The sequence below is a fragment of the Puma concolor genome, chromosome E4, assembly GCF_028749965.1.
Source record: "Puma concolor isolate L17-30 chromosome E4, mPumCon1.1.hap2, whole genome shotgun sequence".
NCBI lineage: Eukaryota > Metazoa > Chordata > Mammalia > Carnivora > Felidae > Puma > Puma concolor.
The window spans coordinates 2646147-2662750 of NC_141683.1; the positions used below are offsets into that span (position 1 = coordinate 2646147).

Here is a 16604-nt window from a genome sequence, read left to right on the forward strand (position 1 = left end):
TCCCACAGTTCTGTGCACGGAGGCGGCGACACAGGACGGACCGACCGTGTTCTGACCAGCTGCCTGGCTCCCAGCTCCAGGGCCTGCACGCACGCTCATTCCCAGCCTGACCGGGTTTGCTTCTGGGCCTCGAGCAGCCACCTTCGTCACCGTCCCTTCCCCTGCTCTCCGTGGGCAGGGGTGCCAGCAGGCTCGGTGGGGGGAGGGGGGGAGGCTCTCGAGGCCGGGACTGCCACGCTCGGAGGCCGGCCCCAACTCCTGTTAGACACGGGGTGTGGCCGCGGCCGGCCCGGGAGAACGTGAACCCTCCAGGCCCCTCCTGAGACCTCCTGCGATCCGCCCTGGCTCTGCGGGCCAGCCTCGGCACCTCCTCCATCCGGGCCTTCCTGACCCACAGGACCCTCTCGCGGAAGTCAAACCCAACACCTGGCTGGGCTTCTGCGAACGTGGGGAGCTTGGGGGGGGGGGGTGGCGACGAGATTACAGGGCGCAGCACCATTTTTCTCAGGCGGTGTGGCAGGACATTCGACATCCCACGGGCTCCCCTCCTGCCTCCGGATGGTCATCTTCCGCTGGTTTCCCCGGAACCGGAGCCAGCTTGCCGCGGAACCACAAGCTAACAAAACTGCCTTCACGGAGGTACAACCGCAAGCCACGGGGTTCACCCCTTCGCAACGACCGCCATCCTGCGGGCTTTATCAGATCGTCGTGCGAGTCCCGCCGCCAACTGCAGAGCGCTCCTGTCCCTCTGGGAACGCGCGAGGGGTCACAGTCACGCTGCCCTCCTCGCAGCCGCTCAGCCAGGCTGCGTCTCCAGACTCGCCTCTCCCGGACGCTTCGTAGAAACGCAATCGCACAGCACAGCCCGCGGCCTACGGGGCCGGCTTCGCCGTGCACTTCTTCCCTTTTTTTAAAGTAAGCTTTAGGCCCGACGTGGGGCCTGAACTCGCGACCCCGAGATCAAGAACCGGAGGCTCCACCGGCTGAGCCGGCCGGCGCCCCTGCCACAGACTCTCACCGGACCCTCCCAACAATCCCGAGGTCAAAATTCCCCCCACGAACTCGTGTCCCCGGCGTCAGCTGTCCTTTGTCTGGCTGCAGCCGCTGCCGCCGGGGTTTCGACAGCCCCCGAGGCGGTTAAAAGACCTGCCCGTCACCGCGCTGGCACCCCGTGAGGACGCGTGGGGCAGGGAGGGTGAGCGGGCGCGGCTCGGCGAGTTCTCTGCCACGACCGCCCCGGCGCGTCAACACCACCGACACCCCGCAGGCGTTACTTAAAAGTATTTTTTTATTTAACTTTAATTTCTGAGGTAAAATACTTTTTCTCTTTCAACTTCCATAACAAAATACAGAGCTATCAGATACCCCTGGAAAAAATATGTATATTATACATATATTTCTATAACATTACATCATATATATATATATAATATATATGCAAAAAATTTGAAGACTTTATAGAAAGAGGAACGTCTAAAAGGCACTGCACGATGGAGGCGGTTACTTACACGTACGCACACATGCACGCTGGTTCTGCTGCAGCCACGCCTAGAAGTCCTCCCCCACGCGTGAGCGCCTCACTCCCAGATCCCTGCCTCGCAATTCTGTAACTCAAAGAATGCTTAGCTATGTCGGAACGAATGAGCCGTGACTCCCCCCACCCCACCGAAACGAGAAAGAGAACTGCTCACGAAAGAATGGGTCAAAAATTTTCTTCTAAGCAAATTTAAAACGTATGTTCCGTTACCCTTTACAAAATAAAAAGTATAAACATAATTATGGAATAAATAAAAAAAAAACAACCCAAAAAACAAGGGACGAACAGCCAACTGACTACCCGCTTGGTGAGAAGTGATGTACTTCAACTACTTTTTAATGCTTCGCAGGGTCTCTTGGCCCACAGAGGACTAGGGCGCGGTGTCTCCCTGTCGGCTGGCGAGCTGGGTTTAACGCAGTGCAGCTTGAAAACTGGGGTGAAGGGACCTGGTGGATCGCCTGCTACACACCTAGCCATCCTTTAAAAAAGAAGAAGGAGCTCAGCAGCGCCGGATGCCCTTGGGAGACCACTACTGTTCCCTCTATAGTCAGAAAAGCAAACTGTTTGCATGAACAAGTTCTTGATTGATGAAATCCAAGATGTAGATCTGCAAAGTCTGAAAGGTTTGGCGCAGCAAAATGTGGGGGGAACGGGAGAAACAGGCCCGGTCTCGTCCCCCTTTCCCCGCCTGCTGTGGGACAGGGATGAAATGCGGCGCAAAGAGCTAGGACTGGCTTTGTGCCGGGCCAGGGAGACAGGTGCCTGCCGGAATGGGTCCCCTGGGGTGAGGAGGCACCTCCCACCCCACTGCCCCGGGAAATGTCCATGACTTCCCCATTCCCGGTCCCCTTCCTGAGCAAGTCTGGCTCTGTAGGAGGGCCCTTCCCGACGCCAGCCCGCGCACAGTGCAGATCAACCAACGATTTACCAGAGGAATGGCAGCCAAAGAAAACAGTAAACACCAAACAATTTCTTAAAGCCAAAAAACATTTCTCATGGAGTTGAACGTTTTTCGAGTGTGTTTTTTCAAGTGTAAAAGCAGTGACTTTTTGTTCACACAGAAGCAGCATCTAGGAATTAATTCTGGCACTTGGGTTCCAGGGGTTTCCAGGTATGCATCACGGATTTTCCTCCCTCTTATTTTAAAGGCCTCGAGTTTCTATTCCTGAGTTCATACCGACACCTGCTGGCACCCCCCCTCTCGTGGACAGGGAGGGGGGGGCCGGCCAGCCACCCTGGTTAGATCGGGCAATGCCACGCAGAGATCCTTCCTCCACCTGCCTGGGCTTGCTTTCTGATCCGAGGTAAGAGGTGCAGAGAAAGAAACGGACAAAAACATAACCAACCCCAAGGAGGCTGAACGGGGAGCCCTCTGCAGCCTGACCAAAGCCTGAGTTGATAGACCACTCTCCTGAGCCCTTCCTAGGGAAAGACAAGTCACTATTTGGAAATCTGAACGAGGACACCTGCCAGAGAATAGCACGATGGACTCAAGACATCCCAAGCCACCTACCAACCCACTCACCTGCTCTGACCTTCCCCCGCCCCTCCCGCATGCACTCTTTTAAAAAAGCCCCCCCGCCCCCCCCCCCCCCCATTAAAAGACAACCTTTGAATGCTTCTTAGTATACGGTTTCCTCAGGCTAAGGTGCAGTCAGGGATTTCGCCACTTCCTAGACAGCGTCCCTGTGCCCGCTCCCTGCCTCCGTCGGATAGGGAGTCATCTCCTCTCTCCCTGCCTCCTGGACGCCGGGCAGACGTGAGCCGGTCCGGCGTCTCGGCACACCTCGCAGTTACGCGTGTGCGCACACGGGTGGCTGTGGCTTCTCTCTGCCCCCAGTCAGGTCTCTCTCACTTCACGTAAGAGCAGTACTTTCCCGTTCCTTCGTGCCGAGGGAAGGGGATTCCCCATGGAGAAACCGCTCCTCGCCGTCTGTAAACTGGAGTCTCGGGGGGGGGGGGGGGGGGGGACGGCCAGCTGATCAGGAGGATTAGAACAATCTAGGGAAATGGGTACACCAGGAATGGCACCACCACGACAGGACGGACACCAACTCCCGCGCTCCCCCCAGGCTCTTGGCATCTGGCCGCCTTCTGTGTCTCTGCCCGCCTCGCCCTTCAGTCTCCGCCGACATCCACTCGCACCCCGGCTACCTTCTGAATTTCCAGGTATCACCTGCCCCTGTCGCCCACAATCCCGCCGTCCTGCTTCCCGTCCTGGTGACGCTCAGGGGAACAACTAAATGCCAACTTGAAACTTAACCCTGTTTCGACGCTCCTGGCTTGTCTGCAAAGTTGTCCGTGCCCTTCTCTGGGCTTCTGCTGACAGACCCGTATCAGGTGAAAGTATGCTCATTGTTAAGGCTCGACTTAAGAAACAGCCAGAGAACCAGACGCAACGCAAAGACATCTCCCACGTCGTGCTGCTCAGCGCGCCCACGGCCACGCTGCAGCCTGGCTCTCCAAAGCCACGATGGAGAAGGAAAGATGAAGATCATTTTTGTATGTGTTTTGTTTTTAAAGGCATTGGGTTATGTCCTCCCGCCCTCTTCTTGCTTCCCTGAACCAGAGTTTACAGCTCCTCACGGGCTCCTCACTACGGGAAGCAGGGGTAAGTCGGAGAAACCTGCAGTGGGGCCCCTGGCCCCACCCCTGTGGAACCCCCAACCCCCGCCTGTGACCGGCGCAAACGTCTCATGTTTCCTACAAACTTTTTTTTTTTTTAAAGCAAAGGAAAAAACGCCAAACAACAACAACAAAGGAAAAGAGGAAAAAAGCAACATCTGAACACGCCCCCCCCCCCCGTCCCAGTAAGACAGGTTATCTCATTCCTCCCCTGAAATAATTATACAGAAACATCTCAGGCGACACCCATAGTATGAATGGGCTCTCCCCACTCACCCTCCTGATCACGCCCTATTCCCTTTTACGTGTATCTCTCAGAGCAAAAGAAATTCATTAATGGCTTTCCATATATAAATACAATAGAAAAGAAGTCTGGAACCTGAACTAGACGGGGCCAGGCGTAGCGAGGCCCCCGAGAGAGTTTGTCGGGAAGTGTGAGCCTCCCCAAGAAGCGGAGGCCCCTCCTCCTCTCAGTTCATCGACCTCCCCGCGTGCTACTCACCAGGGAAAGTGTTCATACCCCACCTAATTTACAACAGAAGATGCCTATCCCGTCCCCCAAACATAAAAATACAAGTCTATGCCCCTAGAATGATCAAACCAGTCTAACTCCCTCCCCCCACCCCCCCCAATCTCGCTACATAAATACACGGACGCGTGTGACTAGAGTACAAACGGTCCCCGACCCCCCGCCAGTTCTAGGCGTCGGCGGCCGCGGCCAAGCCCCGGGGTCCCGGCCCCCTCCAGAGGGCCGCGCCGTTCTTACTCGGCTGGCGGGCTCCAGGGCCATCGTTCCAACGCCGCTTCAACCGGAGCTTGGGGGGCATCAGGGCGTCTTCTTTCTTCTCAGGCGCGTTGGGCTCTCTGCCAGGCCTGTCCTCACTGTCTTCAGCCACCTCTAGGGGCTCTTCGCTCGGGGTGCCGACGGGTGCGGAGGGCCAGACCGGCACAGCCGGGCGGGCAAAGAGGGTGCCCTTCTCCTCCTCCGTGGTCCTGCCTGGCACAGGGCCCTCTTCCTGGGAGCGCTCCTCCTCCCGCGCCAACTGCCCGAGGCTCTCTGGATCCTTGTCGGAGGCCGGCTCCACCTTAATTCTCGGGGGGACGGGAGCCACGGGGGGAGCAGTGACGGGGGCGGACTCCTCGCTGCTCTCCACCCTCTCCCGGTTCTTCCGCCCAGCTGGCGGGGGCTGCAGCTTGATGGAAAACTGGGCCGACTCCTCAGGATGCATCTGGCACTGCAGAGGCGGGACCACGAGGCCCGGGTAACGGGGGAATGTCCGCGGACTCAGGTGGTAGTTGAACACGGAGCAGGCTTGAGAATGAAGGTAGTGTTTCATTTCCTCAGGGTTGAAGGAGAAGCAGCCGCTGCCGGCGAAGGGGCTCAGGCCCGGGGACGGGCTGTAGGAGAAGATGGTGGGCGTCAGGGACAGGGCTGGGGAGATGGGGACGTTGAGAACGCCTCCACGGCCAGGGAGCGGAGAGACGGCGAAGGGGCTGTGGGGGTCAGGGTACATCCCGGGCCTGGTGAACAGAGGAAGCATGATGTCCGGCTTGCGTTTCTGATGGCCGATCCCTCCCGCACCGACGGCACTCCGCGAGGACAGGAGGTCCACGCCCCGGCGCCAGTCGGCGGCCGAGCCGTCGTCCAGCTCCGGCAGCTCCGCCTTTCTCTCGGCGCCGTTACCGGACTCCTGGCCAGAAGCGGCGAGGGAGCCGGCGGAGAACCGCCCGGGCTGCACATCGCCTGTCGGAGAATGGGTGTCCAGAGGGGGGAAATGGAACCGGGAAGAGGCCGTCGGCACTGGTGGCGCACTCTGGGGGACCACACCTGTGGGGGCGGAGGAGACAAAGGCCACTTTAGAGGACTGGTCACCCACCGCTGGCACGCTCGGCCTGATAAGCAGCACCCTGATAAGCAGCACGGCGGGGGGGGGGGGGGGTCCTACAGCTCGTCACAGCAGGAAGCACAGGCTCTGCCCCCCCCCCCCAGCAGCTGCAGCTCAGCTCCCTCCCCAGGAGGCGGCTGCTGTGGGCTCCCCTAGCCTCCTGCCCGCCGGGCGTCCGAAATCACATTTCTTATTTGTCTGTCCTCCAACATCACGTCCACCACGGTGGGGACTCCCCGTTGTTTGCAACTAGATGTAATAAAGCAGCTGGGGGTCAACGGGTTCGTCGGGGCCCAGTCTGGGTCAGCGGGACGAACAGATGGGCACACGAGCCTTCTCGGCGACTCAAACTACTGTGCGTGTATCACCTGTTGCAATTCTCAGCTTTGCAAACAGTCTTTTTTTATTTTTATAAAAAAATGTACTGAGCCCCTCAGGTGCCCCTCTTTTTTACTTTCATAGTTTGGGCTGTATCAATAAAACAAGCGAGCAAATCAAACACAAACAAAACTGGAAAGGACATGTATGTAAAGCAATGCATTAAAAGCCCAAAGACTCTGCACCTCACATACAAGGTCACGAACAAGACCATATTTAAGAGCAAAAACAGCTTAAAAAAGAAAAGGCCACGTGTTTACTAAGGTGAGTTGCTGTGGTAGATCCTTTGTCATTTCTGATACACAATCACTACAGAGATTCAAGTATTTTTTGATGTCTGTAAATCTATTTTCCTCTAACAAATTCCCTACAATGCTCTCCGTTCCCATCCCGCTTTCAAGCACTGAAAAGGCTGGGAGAAAACGGAGGACCTGCCACCCCCTCTCCCACGTCTGCCTGCTGGTACCGAAACTTTAACTGATGCGAAAACCAACACCACACTAAACATCAGCCTCAGAGGCCTGCGAGTTCTCAACTCCCCCCAAGGTCCTTCTATAAACAAGTCAGAGGAAAGGGATGCCATCTGAGGCCTCAGAGACCCTTTGGGCCCCTGGGAGGTACCAGTGGCTTCTATCAGTGATGATGTCAGGAGGGCTTTCTACACTCTTGAGGCAGAGATACGGGAGAAGGAAAAAATAAGAAAAGCCAAGTAAATGAAAGGACCAGACCAAGGAGAAGAAACAAGAGGGTGTAAGGCCTGGTGTGGTCGGAAAGCGCCCCCATCAGTTGCCCCCTTCCGTTGCTGACACAATGGGCCATGCTCAGCCAGGACTCTACAGGTGGCCGGGCTGTGCACTGTGGCTGTCTAGGCACACGCGACTGAGGAACTGTGCCAGAGTAGCATTTCCCAAACCGAAGTTCCGCGGAAACGGCTCCGTAGGGCCTTTTTCCCCTAAAGCCAGTAACTCGATCCTACAACTGGAAAAAATGGTAGATGACCTTGTATATTACAATCCGAGTAGCATCAAGGTTGTCTCAGGCCAAAAGGATCTCTTCTACCAGCCTGTCAGTGGCTAAAATTCTCTTTTGGACTCATTTGCGTCTTAATTTTGTATTAAGAGCACATGTACCGAAAAGCAAAAAAGCTGCTTCTATGCGTTCGGAAGGTGTGTTCTGGGGAGCGGCAGGGAGGGAGGAAGGTCCTGTCTCCTAGACAGTCTGTTTTTTTTTTTTTAAACTTCTACTTCCTTCTTCACACAGGCTAAGGTATGCTGATTTGCAGTAAGAACAGAGAACACACGTGCTGGGGCAGCACTATGGGCCCTCGCCTCCCACGCTCAGTAGCAGCAACACTTTTCTATGGGGCAGATGTGCTGAGAGAACAAATCTAAGATTTTGTTTGAAAAACTGAGCTTGCTGCTTAAAACACTTTGAATAACACTGCTTTAGAACAAGACCGCCTTCGAGGAGCCACTATGAAATCTGGGTGGCAAGGCTGGAAAATCTGGGTTTGAATCTCAGTTCTGGGGGCACCTGGGTGGCTCAGTCAGTTAAGTGTCTGACTCTTGATTTCAGCTCAGGTCATAATCTCACGGTTCGTGAGATCGAGCTCCGAGTCGGGCTCTGTGTGGACAGCACAGAGCCTGCCTGGGATTCTGTCTCTCTCTCTGTAGCTCCCTTATTTGCTCTCTATCTCTCAAAATAAATAAAAACAAAAAACTTTAAAAAAATAATAAGTAAAAGGTTTAATATTTTTTTAAAGTCCTTAGGATAGTACTGGCACACAGCTAACTACGTTAACTATTTGTTACAACGAGTAATTTTTTACTATACAGTAATCATCGTTTAAAAATAAAAACTGTGAAAGACATGTAGTTTGATTACGTACCATATGTTAGACAAGAGTATTAGAGCAATGTCTTATTTCCTGGGTGTGTTAATGTTATTGTGGTTGCTGTGGAAGAGAAGGTCCTTGGACCTACGGGGGGAACATGGGAGAAATGTCGTGTTGTCTGCAACTTAACCTCAAAAAGACTCGTTGGTGAGTTTGAGCCCCACATCAGGCTCTGTGCTGACAGAACCTTCTCTCTCTCAATCTCTCTTTCAAAAATAAACTTAAAAAAAAAAAAGAGAGAGAAAAAGCAAATGTGGCAACGACGTCGACCATTAGTGAATCTAGATGGAGGAATCACTGTTCTATTTTTTGCAATTTTTTTTTCATAGGTTTAAAGTTTTCCAAAATAAAGAGAACTGTAAAAACCCAGGCTGGGGGTGGGGAGGCACAGAGTGAGAGCTCTCAAATCCCTCCTTGGAATGGCCTGTCCTGCCCACCCCCCACCCTGACAGGTAACCATTTTCACTAGTACCTTCTGCATCTTCCCAATGTTTCTTATGCAAAGACAGTAAACGTTAAAAGACACATATACAATAACGTATTTCATAGCACGCTTTCAAGATAAACACGAAATGCTGTACGTAGAAGTACTTCTGATGCCACCCACATGTTAAGCACCCTACCCTAAACTGTCAACAGCGAGGACTGCCAGGAAGGGAAAAGAGTGCTCACTCTGCTTTTCACTCTAAGTTTCTGTATTATTTGGGTATGTTACCATCAGCATCTACTGTTTCCTAAAAGCACACACATATCACCACCATCTGGACATGACCTGTCTGACCTCCAGAATCAAAATCCACAGGGCTCTGCTACGGAGAGTGCTTATCACATTTCACACCGTTACTCCGAATTGTGCTAGACCTCATATATCTGATCTCTCCCGCTAAATTTTAAGTTCCTTGAGGGAAAGAACTCCTCCGTAATCTTTTCTTTTTGTCTTCAGGACTTAACACGTTATCTGTTGAGCAAACGAATGAATCCCAATTTGGGGGAGGAAAGTATGACCTATTAATAAACAAGAGTGAGCGTCAATAGCTCGGTCTCTCGGGAATTGTTTCCTGAGAAACTATTCAACAACTCTGTACAATAACTCTACTCAACCTGCCCTCATCAATCTCTGACTTTGCCGTCATCCGTCATTTTATCATCTGTAAGATGTGAATCTGGAGATGTATAGTTTAGTAGGCCGGGAGAGTTAAATGACAGAATTCATAAACACACCCAGCAGAAGTACCTCCATTAAGCAGTTGTTCAATAAATGTTACATTTCCCCGTCATCATAAAAGTTAAACCTGAAACAACATTTGGTCTGGGTAAAAGTCCTTTATGAACTGATGAGTCCAGTTCTTTGTGGAGTTATCTGTACCCAGGACGTATGCAACCAAGAGGTATACACAAACAAAATGTATACTCTTTTCCTTTCCCTGTGACTTTTCATTCGATCAGGGTCCTGAGCTTAGTTAAGGATCAAGGTTGGTCCGATTGCTTTCATCAGTGAGAATAGGCTGTGCTAGGCCAGTACTGTTGGGCTAGCACACCAGAGACTTCACAGAGTGAGGGGCCCGATTTTCCTGCCCCGGAAAAGCATATAACTCCCAAGGGCTACTGGATGTGTCCCATTCCAGGCTCTTCAAGTGGCTGGCTGGACTTCAGGGTTTTCAATAGGAAAAAATGGGTCCAAACAAAAGCAGTGAACCTTTTTTCAGGCAGGAGGTATGGAACACCAACATTTTCTTCAAAACTGTTGGTGTACTACCCATCCATAGTCTCAATTCCCTTAGGTACGCAGAAGGGGACAGGAGCGAAAACAGAGGAAACAAGATTCCAGTGGCTAGAATAGGTCTGATTTCCTAACACCTCTCCCTCAGGCACAAGGAAAGAAAACAGGTTGTAATTAGAGAGATGCATTCCAACACCACATTTTTTTTTTTTCAAGCGCATGCCCCAGGGATAGGAGGGAGTGGCTACAGGAGACACAGGACTTTACCGATAGGAGAGTCAAGCTAAAACTGCCCTAACTTGTTGTGTGTAGTAATTACCTATCTACAATGGATCTCAGCAGTATATTCTCCCGGCCACACCCCCGCTCTGATTTTTCAAGTTTCTTCCAACTTTTCTCTGAGAACTCAGAATCTGCAGAATTACAATCAGATTTCTTTGCCTTAACACACAACTCCACAAAAACACAGTAGTATTGATGGGCTGGTCAGAAACTAAATACAATCTGTTTTCTTGGACAGGGATAAGACTTCCATCTGAAACAAAACAAAAGCAAACCCGTTCTAAGAGGGTGCCTTCTGCACGGGCAGAGGCAGACCTCAACTCTTCGTGAGGAGTGGTGATGGAAAGTGGTTAGAGGAGAGTCTAGAGGGAGCCTTGCTGCACGTAAGAGGAAAGAAGGTCAAACAACCTCAGATCTTAGTCTCTGAGGAGTTGCTAGTGCAGATCAAAGACCCTGCTTTTCACTGCAAACATATGAACCTCCCCTTCTGTGATTAAGGATGCTGTGGTTTTGATGATATTCACTCGATAAGGGAGAGCTTGGTAGTTTCATAGAAAATCGGAAGTGTTTGTAGAAACAGGCCCTCGTCTATGAAAGAGCCTCTGGGCAGGGTGTTAACACTCTGAGTTCTGACCTGAAAGATGAACACAGACCTGTGGAACATAGTTCCTAAAGAAGACAGAGCAAGAATATCTGGGAGATACAAATAACGTGTAGAAAAGGGAACCAAAGACACAACTAAACACACCTCTTCTGAGGCTGCAGAGGCTGTCACTCCCTGTACGGGACAAACAGGGAAACCTGAACAAGACCCTGGAGGCAATCCACCTGACTTCAGCACTTCTAAAAATCCTTCAACATGCCAGGTCTTAGACTTGGGCTTTTAAAATCCTTTCTCAATTCAAAATTCATCCCCCCTGCCCCCTGCCCCCCAGAACAGTCTGCTTCTTACCACTTGACCGGATGTTGATGAATGGGTAGTTAGGCATCACCAGCTTGTTGAAATTAAATTTATAAGTAAATCTTTTCCCTTTTGTTTTATGAAGGATCCTCTTGTTATAATAGTATCTGTAAAAATAGGAATACGTGTCAATTTACCTTCTAGCTACTGACAGTTCTTTTTTTTTTTTTAATTTTTTTTTTTTTCAACGTTTATTTATTTTTGGGACAGAGAGAGACAGAGCATGAACGGGGGAGGGGCAGAGAGAGAGGGAGACACAGAATCGGAAACAGGCTCCAGGCTCTGAGCCATCAGCCCAGAGGCCGACGCGGGGCTCGAACTCACGGACCGCGAGATCGTGACCTGGCTGAAGTCGGACGCTTAACCGACTGCGCCACCTAGGCGCCCTAGCTACTGACAGTTCTTGATACGCTTAGGTAACCACCGAGACAAACGGTTCTTGCTCTAAATTACATGGAAACATCACTATCCTTCCGCAGCCTGGCCTTCAGGTTAGGGCTGGGAGACCTAAGAGCTTCCATTTCCCATTCCATTTTCTTTTTTTTTTTTTTTTCAACGTTTTTATTTATTTATGGGACAGACAGAGACAGAGCACGAACGGGGGAGGGGCAGAGAGAGAGGGAGACACAGAATCGGAAACAGGCTCCAGGCTCCGAGCCATCAGCCCAGAGCCTGACGTGGGGCTCGAACTCACGGACCGTGAGATCGTGACCTGGCTGAAGTCGGACGCTTAACCGACTGCGCCACCCAGGCGCCCCTCCCATTCCATTTTCAAACTAGGTTCTAGTGCCTGGCTAGGGCTTTACAAAGACAATCGCGCTCTCAGATCCTGAACACCTATCCCAGCCCCAGCCACCTTTTTGTCGTCCGTCGCTCTACACTTTCAGTTCCATTCTCTCTTTCCTTCCTATCCCACTGTACGTCGCCGCCTTGCCCAGGTGGGGGCAGACTAGTCTCTTGGGAGACCTGATAAGGCTAGTCTGGAGACCTGAGCGCAAAGCGCAGACCCAGAAACGCAGAACCGTTTGATGGTGGCAGGTCAAACAGTCGCGTACCCTGATCTGGGAAACAGCTGTCGGCCTGGCCTGCCTCATTTTCACGAGGATGAGAGCGGCTCCAGCACAGCTGCCGCAGATTTGACGCTCAAGGTCGCTAAGAAGGAAGAGAGGCAGGGGCTTCAACGGACCCGGAGCCTCTGGCATCGCATCTATTCAGCATCACGGGTTATAACCTACCTTCTGGCCCCTTGAGGGCTAACGGGTTATGAAATGTAAAAACTGACAAGGGGAGAAAAAAAGAACCCAAGAAACCTTGAAGTGGTCAATCTTTAGACCTGCTGGAGCGACCTCTGGACCGACAACGGAGCTCCCAGATACGGCTGCTGAAAGGTGAGGTCACTGCCATCCAGCGAACCCTCCTCCCGTGTGCTTGCCTCACTTTTCTGTTTCTTCTAGGAAAGCCTAAAGAGAGAAAGTCTAACCAACCTCTAACAGGGAAGTCTAAACTCATCCTTTGGATTCTAAGTGAGCTCCAATCCATGTTTCACCACACGCCCTCGCCCACTGCAGAGCGGACTCGGTTGTCTGTCAGGATCCGATGCCAACCACGCTGGCATCCCTCCTACATATGACCAAAGATATGCCTTCCCTCCTGTGCCTGTGCCACTCAGATCCAGAAGCTCTTACACTGCCACTTTAAAGCCACACGTTGCTATTCAGTTCGATAGAGCAGTCTCTTACCACCTGACACCCTTTCTATCCAACCTTCGCCCAACTGCTTCGTCTCCTTCCAATCTCTTAAAACCGTGGATCTGGGAATCCTTTCCCTCACCTGAGGGCCCGGCTCAGCTTGTCGTAATTCATCTGTGGTTTGCACTTCCTGCGGCCCCAGAGGCGGGCCACCTCGTCCGGGTCCTTGATGACAAACTCGCCGTACTCCCCCTGCTGCCAGGCGATGACGTGGCGGAACTCTTCCTTCTGCAGCAGCTCCAGGATGAAGTGCCACAGCTGGATCTGCCGGGAGCCTGGGGACGACTCGGTTTTGTAGGCCCAGTCGGGAAACTGATACCCTTTAACGCGGAAAGGGCAAGATCAAGGTAGTCAGGAGTCGGGCACACACCTATCAGTATCCCCGACCTCGCACCCCGACGCTCAGAATCTCGGGAGTGCTGTGCAAACGTGCCATAAACACCCCCTCGGTCGGCTGGGGCTGACACAACAGGGGAGGGGAGGGCAAAGGCGCGTCACCTTCCCTGGGGCAATCATCTGACCTGCTAGAGCCGGACCGGCGCACCAAGGTGTCCCAACCTGTCGCCCTTTCCTGTGCTACTAAATCTCACACCTACTTTCCACGAGGGCATGAGAGTTCCAACAGAAACAAACGGGAAAGACAAACTAACGTTTTAGGAAAACAGGGCTGAAAGACCCCTTACCCTGCCCCCTCCCCCAGGGTGGAGGCTGTGTCTCCAACAGGGAGGAGACTCAAGCCCGGGATAAAGGTGTGGTGACCAGACACGTTCCATATACTTTCATGAGAAACAAGCCCACAACTGTGCCGGCGGTATCCACCCAGTCAGGCTGTCTGGTCACGGCCTGACATCTGTGAACAGAGAGAGCCCCGGTGGAGAGAAAAGGAACCCCGGGAGGAACGTTCCAGGTACATCAGAGATGATTAACTTCTGCTCACCTCCACCTCCTTCTGGCTTTTCCACGATGCTACAGCCTGCCTTCATTTTCACCCTCCTGCTGAGAGACACAAGCCACATCAGTTACTTTAAGGTGCTATTTGTTTATTATCCTCCCGACGTTTTCCGGCACAGCCTTTTCCCCACCTTCCTTCCCTGTCTTCCCTCCTTACGTAACCCGCTTTCTTTCGAATAGGTCACCTCCAAACTGCTAATCCCCAAGTCATCGAATGATGGTCCTCGGGTCATCGGCTTCAAAGGCCATAATTACCTCTCACCTGACTTCAAACCACAAAGCGCAAACACCGTCTTTAGTATTTGCTTTCTTCCCCCAGACCGGCCCTTCAGATGTTAAAAAAAAAAAAAAAAAAAAAAAAGGAAGAGTGCCGTGAAATGGGTCCAGAGAGGCAGCAAAACAAGCCAAACCGTTCTCTTCGATTACCAGACAGGCCCGGATGCCAAGACACACATGCCTGAGTTCACCCAGATGTACCAGTTTAAAAGAGTGAAAAAAATCCAAGTCCCTGTGCCACTCAAGAAAACATCTGATTTTGATTTATTTCGAATTATATGAGACGGGAGAAGGAAACTCCTCCCAGTCGGAGACTGCCCCCTCCTTCTTGAAAAACACCGTGGGATACAGGAAGTAAACACACCACATGTACAGTTACGTTACTTGGAGAAGTATTTTTACATCTTCTCCCTTTAACGGGGAGGAGAGAAGGCAGGCATTTCTGAGAAGCTTCTGTCGGGGAGGTGGCGGAGTCTGGCTGATCTGAACTCATTCCACCCAGACTTACAGCTCCTCGATAAGTTTCCTGTTCCTGGCAGCAAGCAGCTTTGTGTCGGTCAACCCTTTAGCAAAAAGGAGGGAGGGGTGAAGCTGCCTCAGGGAGATGCGGGCAGGAGGGGGCAGGGCCACACTCTCGGTTCCCCAGGGTGGATGACAGGGCCGCAGCACCCACATCAACAAGAGCGCTCAAGGCCGGAATGTAGGTGCCTCAATGGCCTCAGGGTGGGGTGGGGTGGGGGCGAGTTCCTGATCTTGGAAATTTCATCTAACCAGAATTCCTCTAGATCCTTTGAGCTCTTTTTCTCACCATATACGTTAGGATAATCAGTAAGTTTCAGTCTATAAAACGACCAGGGAACGAGGGCGACAGAAACACCCCAAAGGAAGGAGAAAACAGACACAAACACAGACACGCAGTCCCACACACAAGATACACAATAACAAGGCCTCAGAGCTCAGAGGCCAGCGCTTCCTCTCCGGGCTGCTCCCATCTCCGCGACCGCGACGGAGGAAAAACACTGCTCTCCGCCGCTCCAGGAAGCTGCCCCGGACTCTGAGCCCCGGATCGCTCCGTCGGAACGCGGGGCCCCCATTCTGCCGCAGGAATGCCCTCCAACCGCAAGACTCGGGGGTGCAAGTCCCGCCGCGGCAAGGACCTGACCAGGAACCTTCCTCCCGACCCCCCCGGCTCCCCGATCGCCCCCTCGCAGGAGCCCGGAGACGCCTCTCCCTGCCGCCCACAGAGTCCCCGCGAGGCCGCTCGTCGCACGTCTGCAACCTCCCCGGGCCCTCGCCCTTCCACAGCTCGCGGCCCGCCCGGGAGGGCGAGGCGCGCCGAGGCCGGCGCTGCGGCTCCGCGGCTGCGGGGTCCCGGCCCCCGGAGCCTGTCTCCCTCCTGCCTCCAGCCAAGCCGGCCTCGCCCCGGGGCCCCGCGGAGCCACCACACGAACGCGCTCCGGCTCCCCTCACACCCCGGGGCCCTGCCGCCCCCGCGCTGCCGGCGGCCCGGCCGGGCCTGTGCGTGGCCCGCTGGGCGGCCCGACCCCGGGGATGCCGCCCGCGAGGCTCCGGGTCGGCCCGCCAAGGCCCGGCGACGAGGCCGGGGCTCACCTCTCCCCGGCGCGGCCCGTCTTCGCTCCGGTCTCCCCCGCGGCGTCTCCGGCTCCTCCTCATCCACCCCAGCAGGAAGTGACCTCGGCGGCCGCTGTCGTCACTTCCGCTCAGGGCAGGGGGCGGGAAACGGGGCGGTGCCGTCCGGCCGGGCTCCCCGCCTGGGCCGCGCCCCCGTCCTTCTCGTCTCCGCAGACGCCGACTTCCGCCGCGGCCGTCGCCCCGCCCCCGCGCGCTCCCCCTCCCGGGCGCCGCGCCGCGTCACGCCGCGGGGACACGTCACGCACGCTGGCGGGGGGCGGGGTGGCGCGGGCGGGCCGGGGGAGCCGCGCGAGGGGGCGGGCCGGGCTGGGCCGTCGCGCGCCGGGGGGGGGGGGGGCGTGCGGCAGATCCCCCGCGAGAGTCGGGGTGCCCTGCCCGCCTAGGGGCCTCTCCGAGCCCGGGGGAGGGTCGCCGCGGGGACCTTAGGGGCGGGCCGCGTCCGGTCCTGCTGTCCGGAGCCCGCTGGCTCGCCTCCTCCCTAGGTCGTTCTTTTTTTTAAAAAAAAATTTTTTTTTAACGCTTATTTATTTTTGGGAGAGAGAGAGACAGAGCATGAACGGGGGAGGGGCAGAGAGAGAGGGAGACACAGAAGTGGAAACAGGTTCCAGGCTCTGAGCCATCAGCCCAGAGCCTGATGCGGGGCTCGAACTCACGGACCGCGAGATCGTGACCTAGCTGAGGTCGGACGCTTAA

General features: G+C 54.0%; 1 protein-coding gene across 3 annotated transcripts; it reads right to left on the reverse strand.

Moving 5' to 3' along the window:
* Nucleotides 1–1270: 1270 nt before the first annotated feature.
* On the reverse strand, nucleotides 1271–15996 carry ETV3 (ETS variant transcription factor 3). 3 transcript variants are annotated; one of them, XM_086694434.1, is made up of 5 exons: nucleotides 15870–15996; nucleotides 13969–14027; nucleotides 13114–13351; nucleotides 11275–11390; nucleotides 1271–5990 (listed from the first exon to the last, which is right to left on the reverse strand). In XM_086694434.1, the coding sequence occupies exons 2-5, from the start codon at nucleotides 14012–14014 to the stop codon at nucleotides 4861–4863; spliced, it is 1530 nt and encodes a 509-aa protein (XP_086550560.1). In that variant the 5' UTR covers nucleotides 14015–14027; nucleotides 15870–15996; the 3' UTR covers nucleotides 1271–4860. The 3 variants fall into 3 exon arrangements, with proteins under 3 accessions (XP_086550560.1, XP_086550561.1, XP_086550559.1); XM_086694435.1 differs by having other exon boundaries at nucleotides 13969–14024; nucleotides 15870–15954; XM_086694433.1 differs by lacking the exon at nucleotides 15870–15996 and having other exon boundaries at nucleotides 13969–15863.
* Nucleotides 15997–16604: the final 608 nt, after the last annotated feature.

Bases quoted from the DNA above. Each gene is read 5' to 3' on its own strand.
- ETV3 (XM_086694433.1), bottom strand. From the start codon at position 14,047: ATGTGGCTTGTGTCTCTCAGCAGGAGGGTGAAAATGAAGGCAGGCTGT. The intron at 11,391-13,113 runs GTGAGGGAAAGG...CTATTTTTACAG, and splicing joins AAGCTGAGCCGGGCCCTCAG to ATACTATTATAACAAGAGGA. The intron at 5,991-11,274 runs GTAAGAAGCAGA...CCGCCCCCACAG, and splicing joins CATCAACATCCGGTCAAGTG to GTGTGGTCCCCCAGAGTGCG.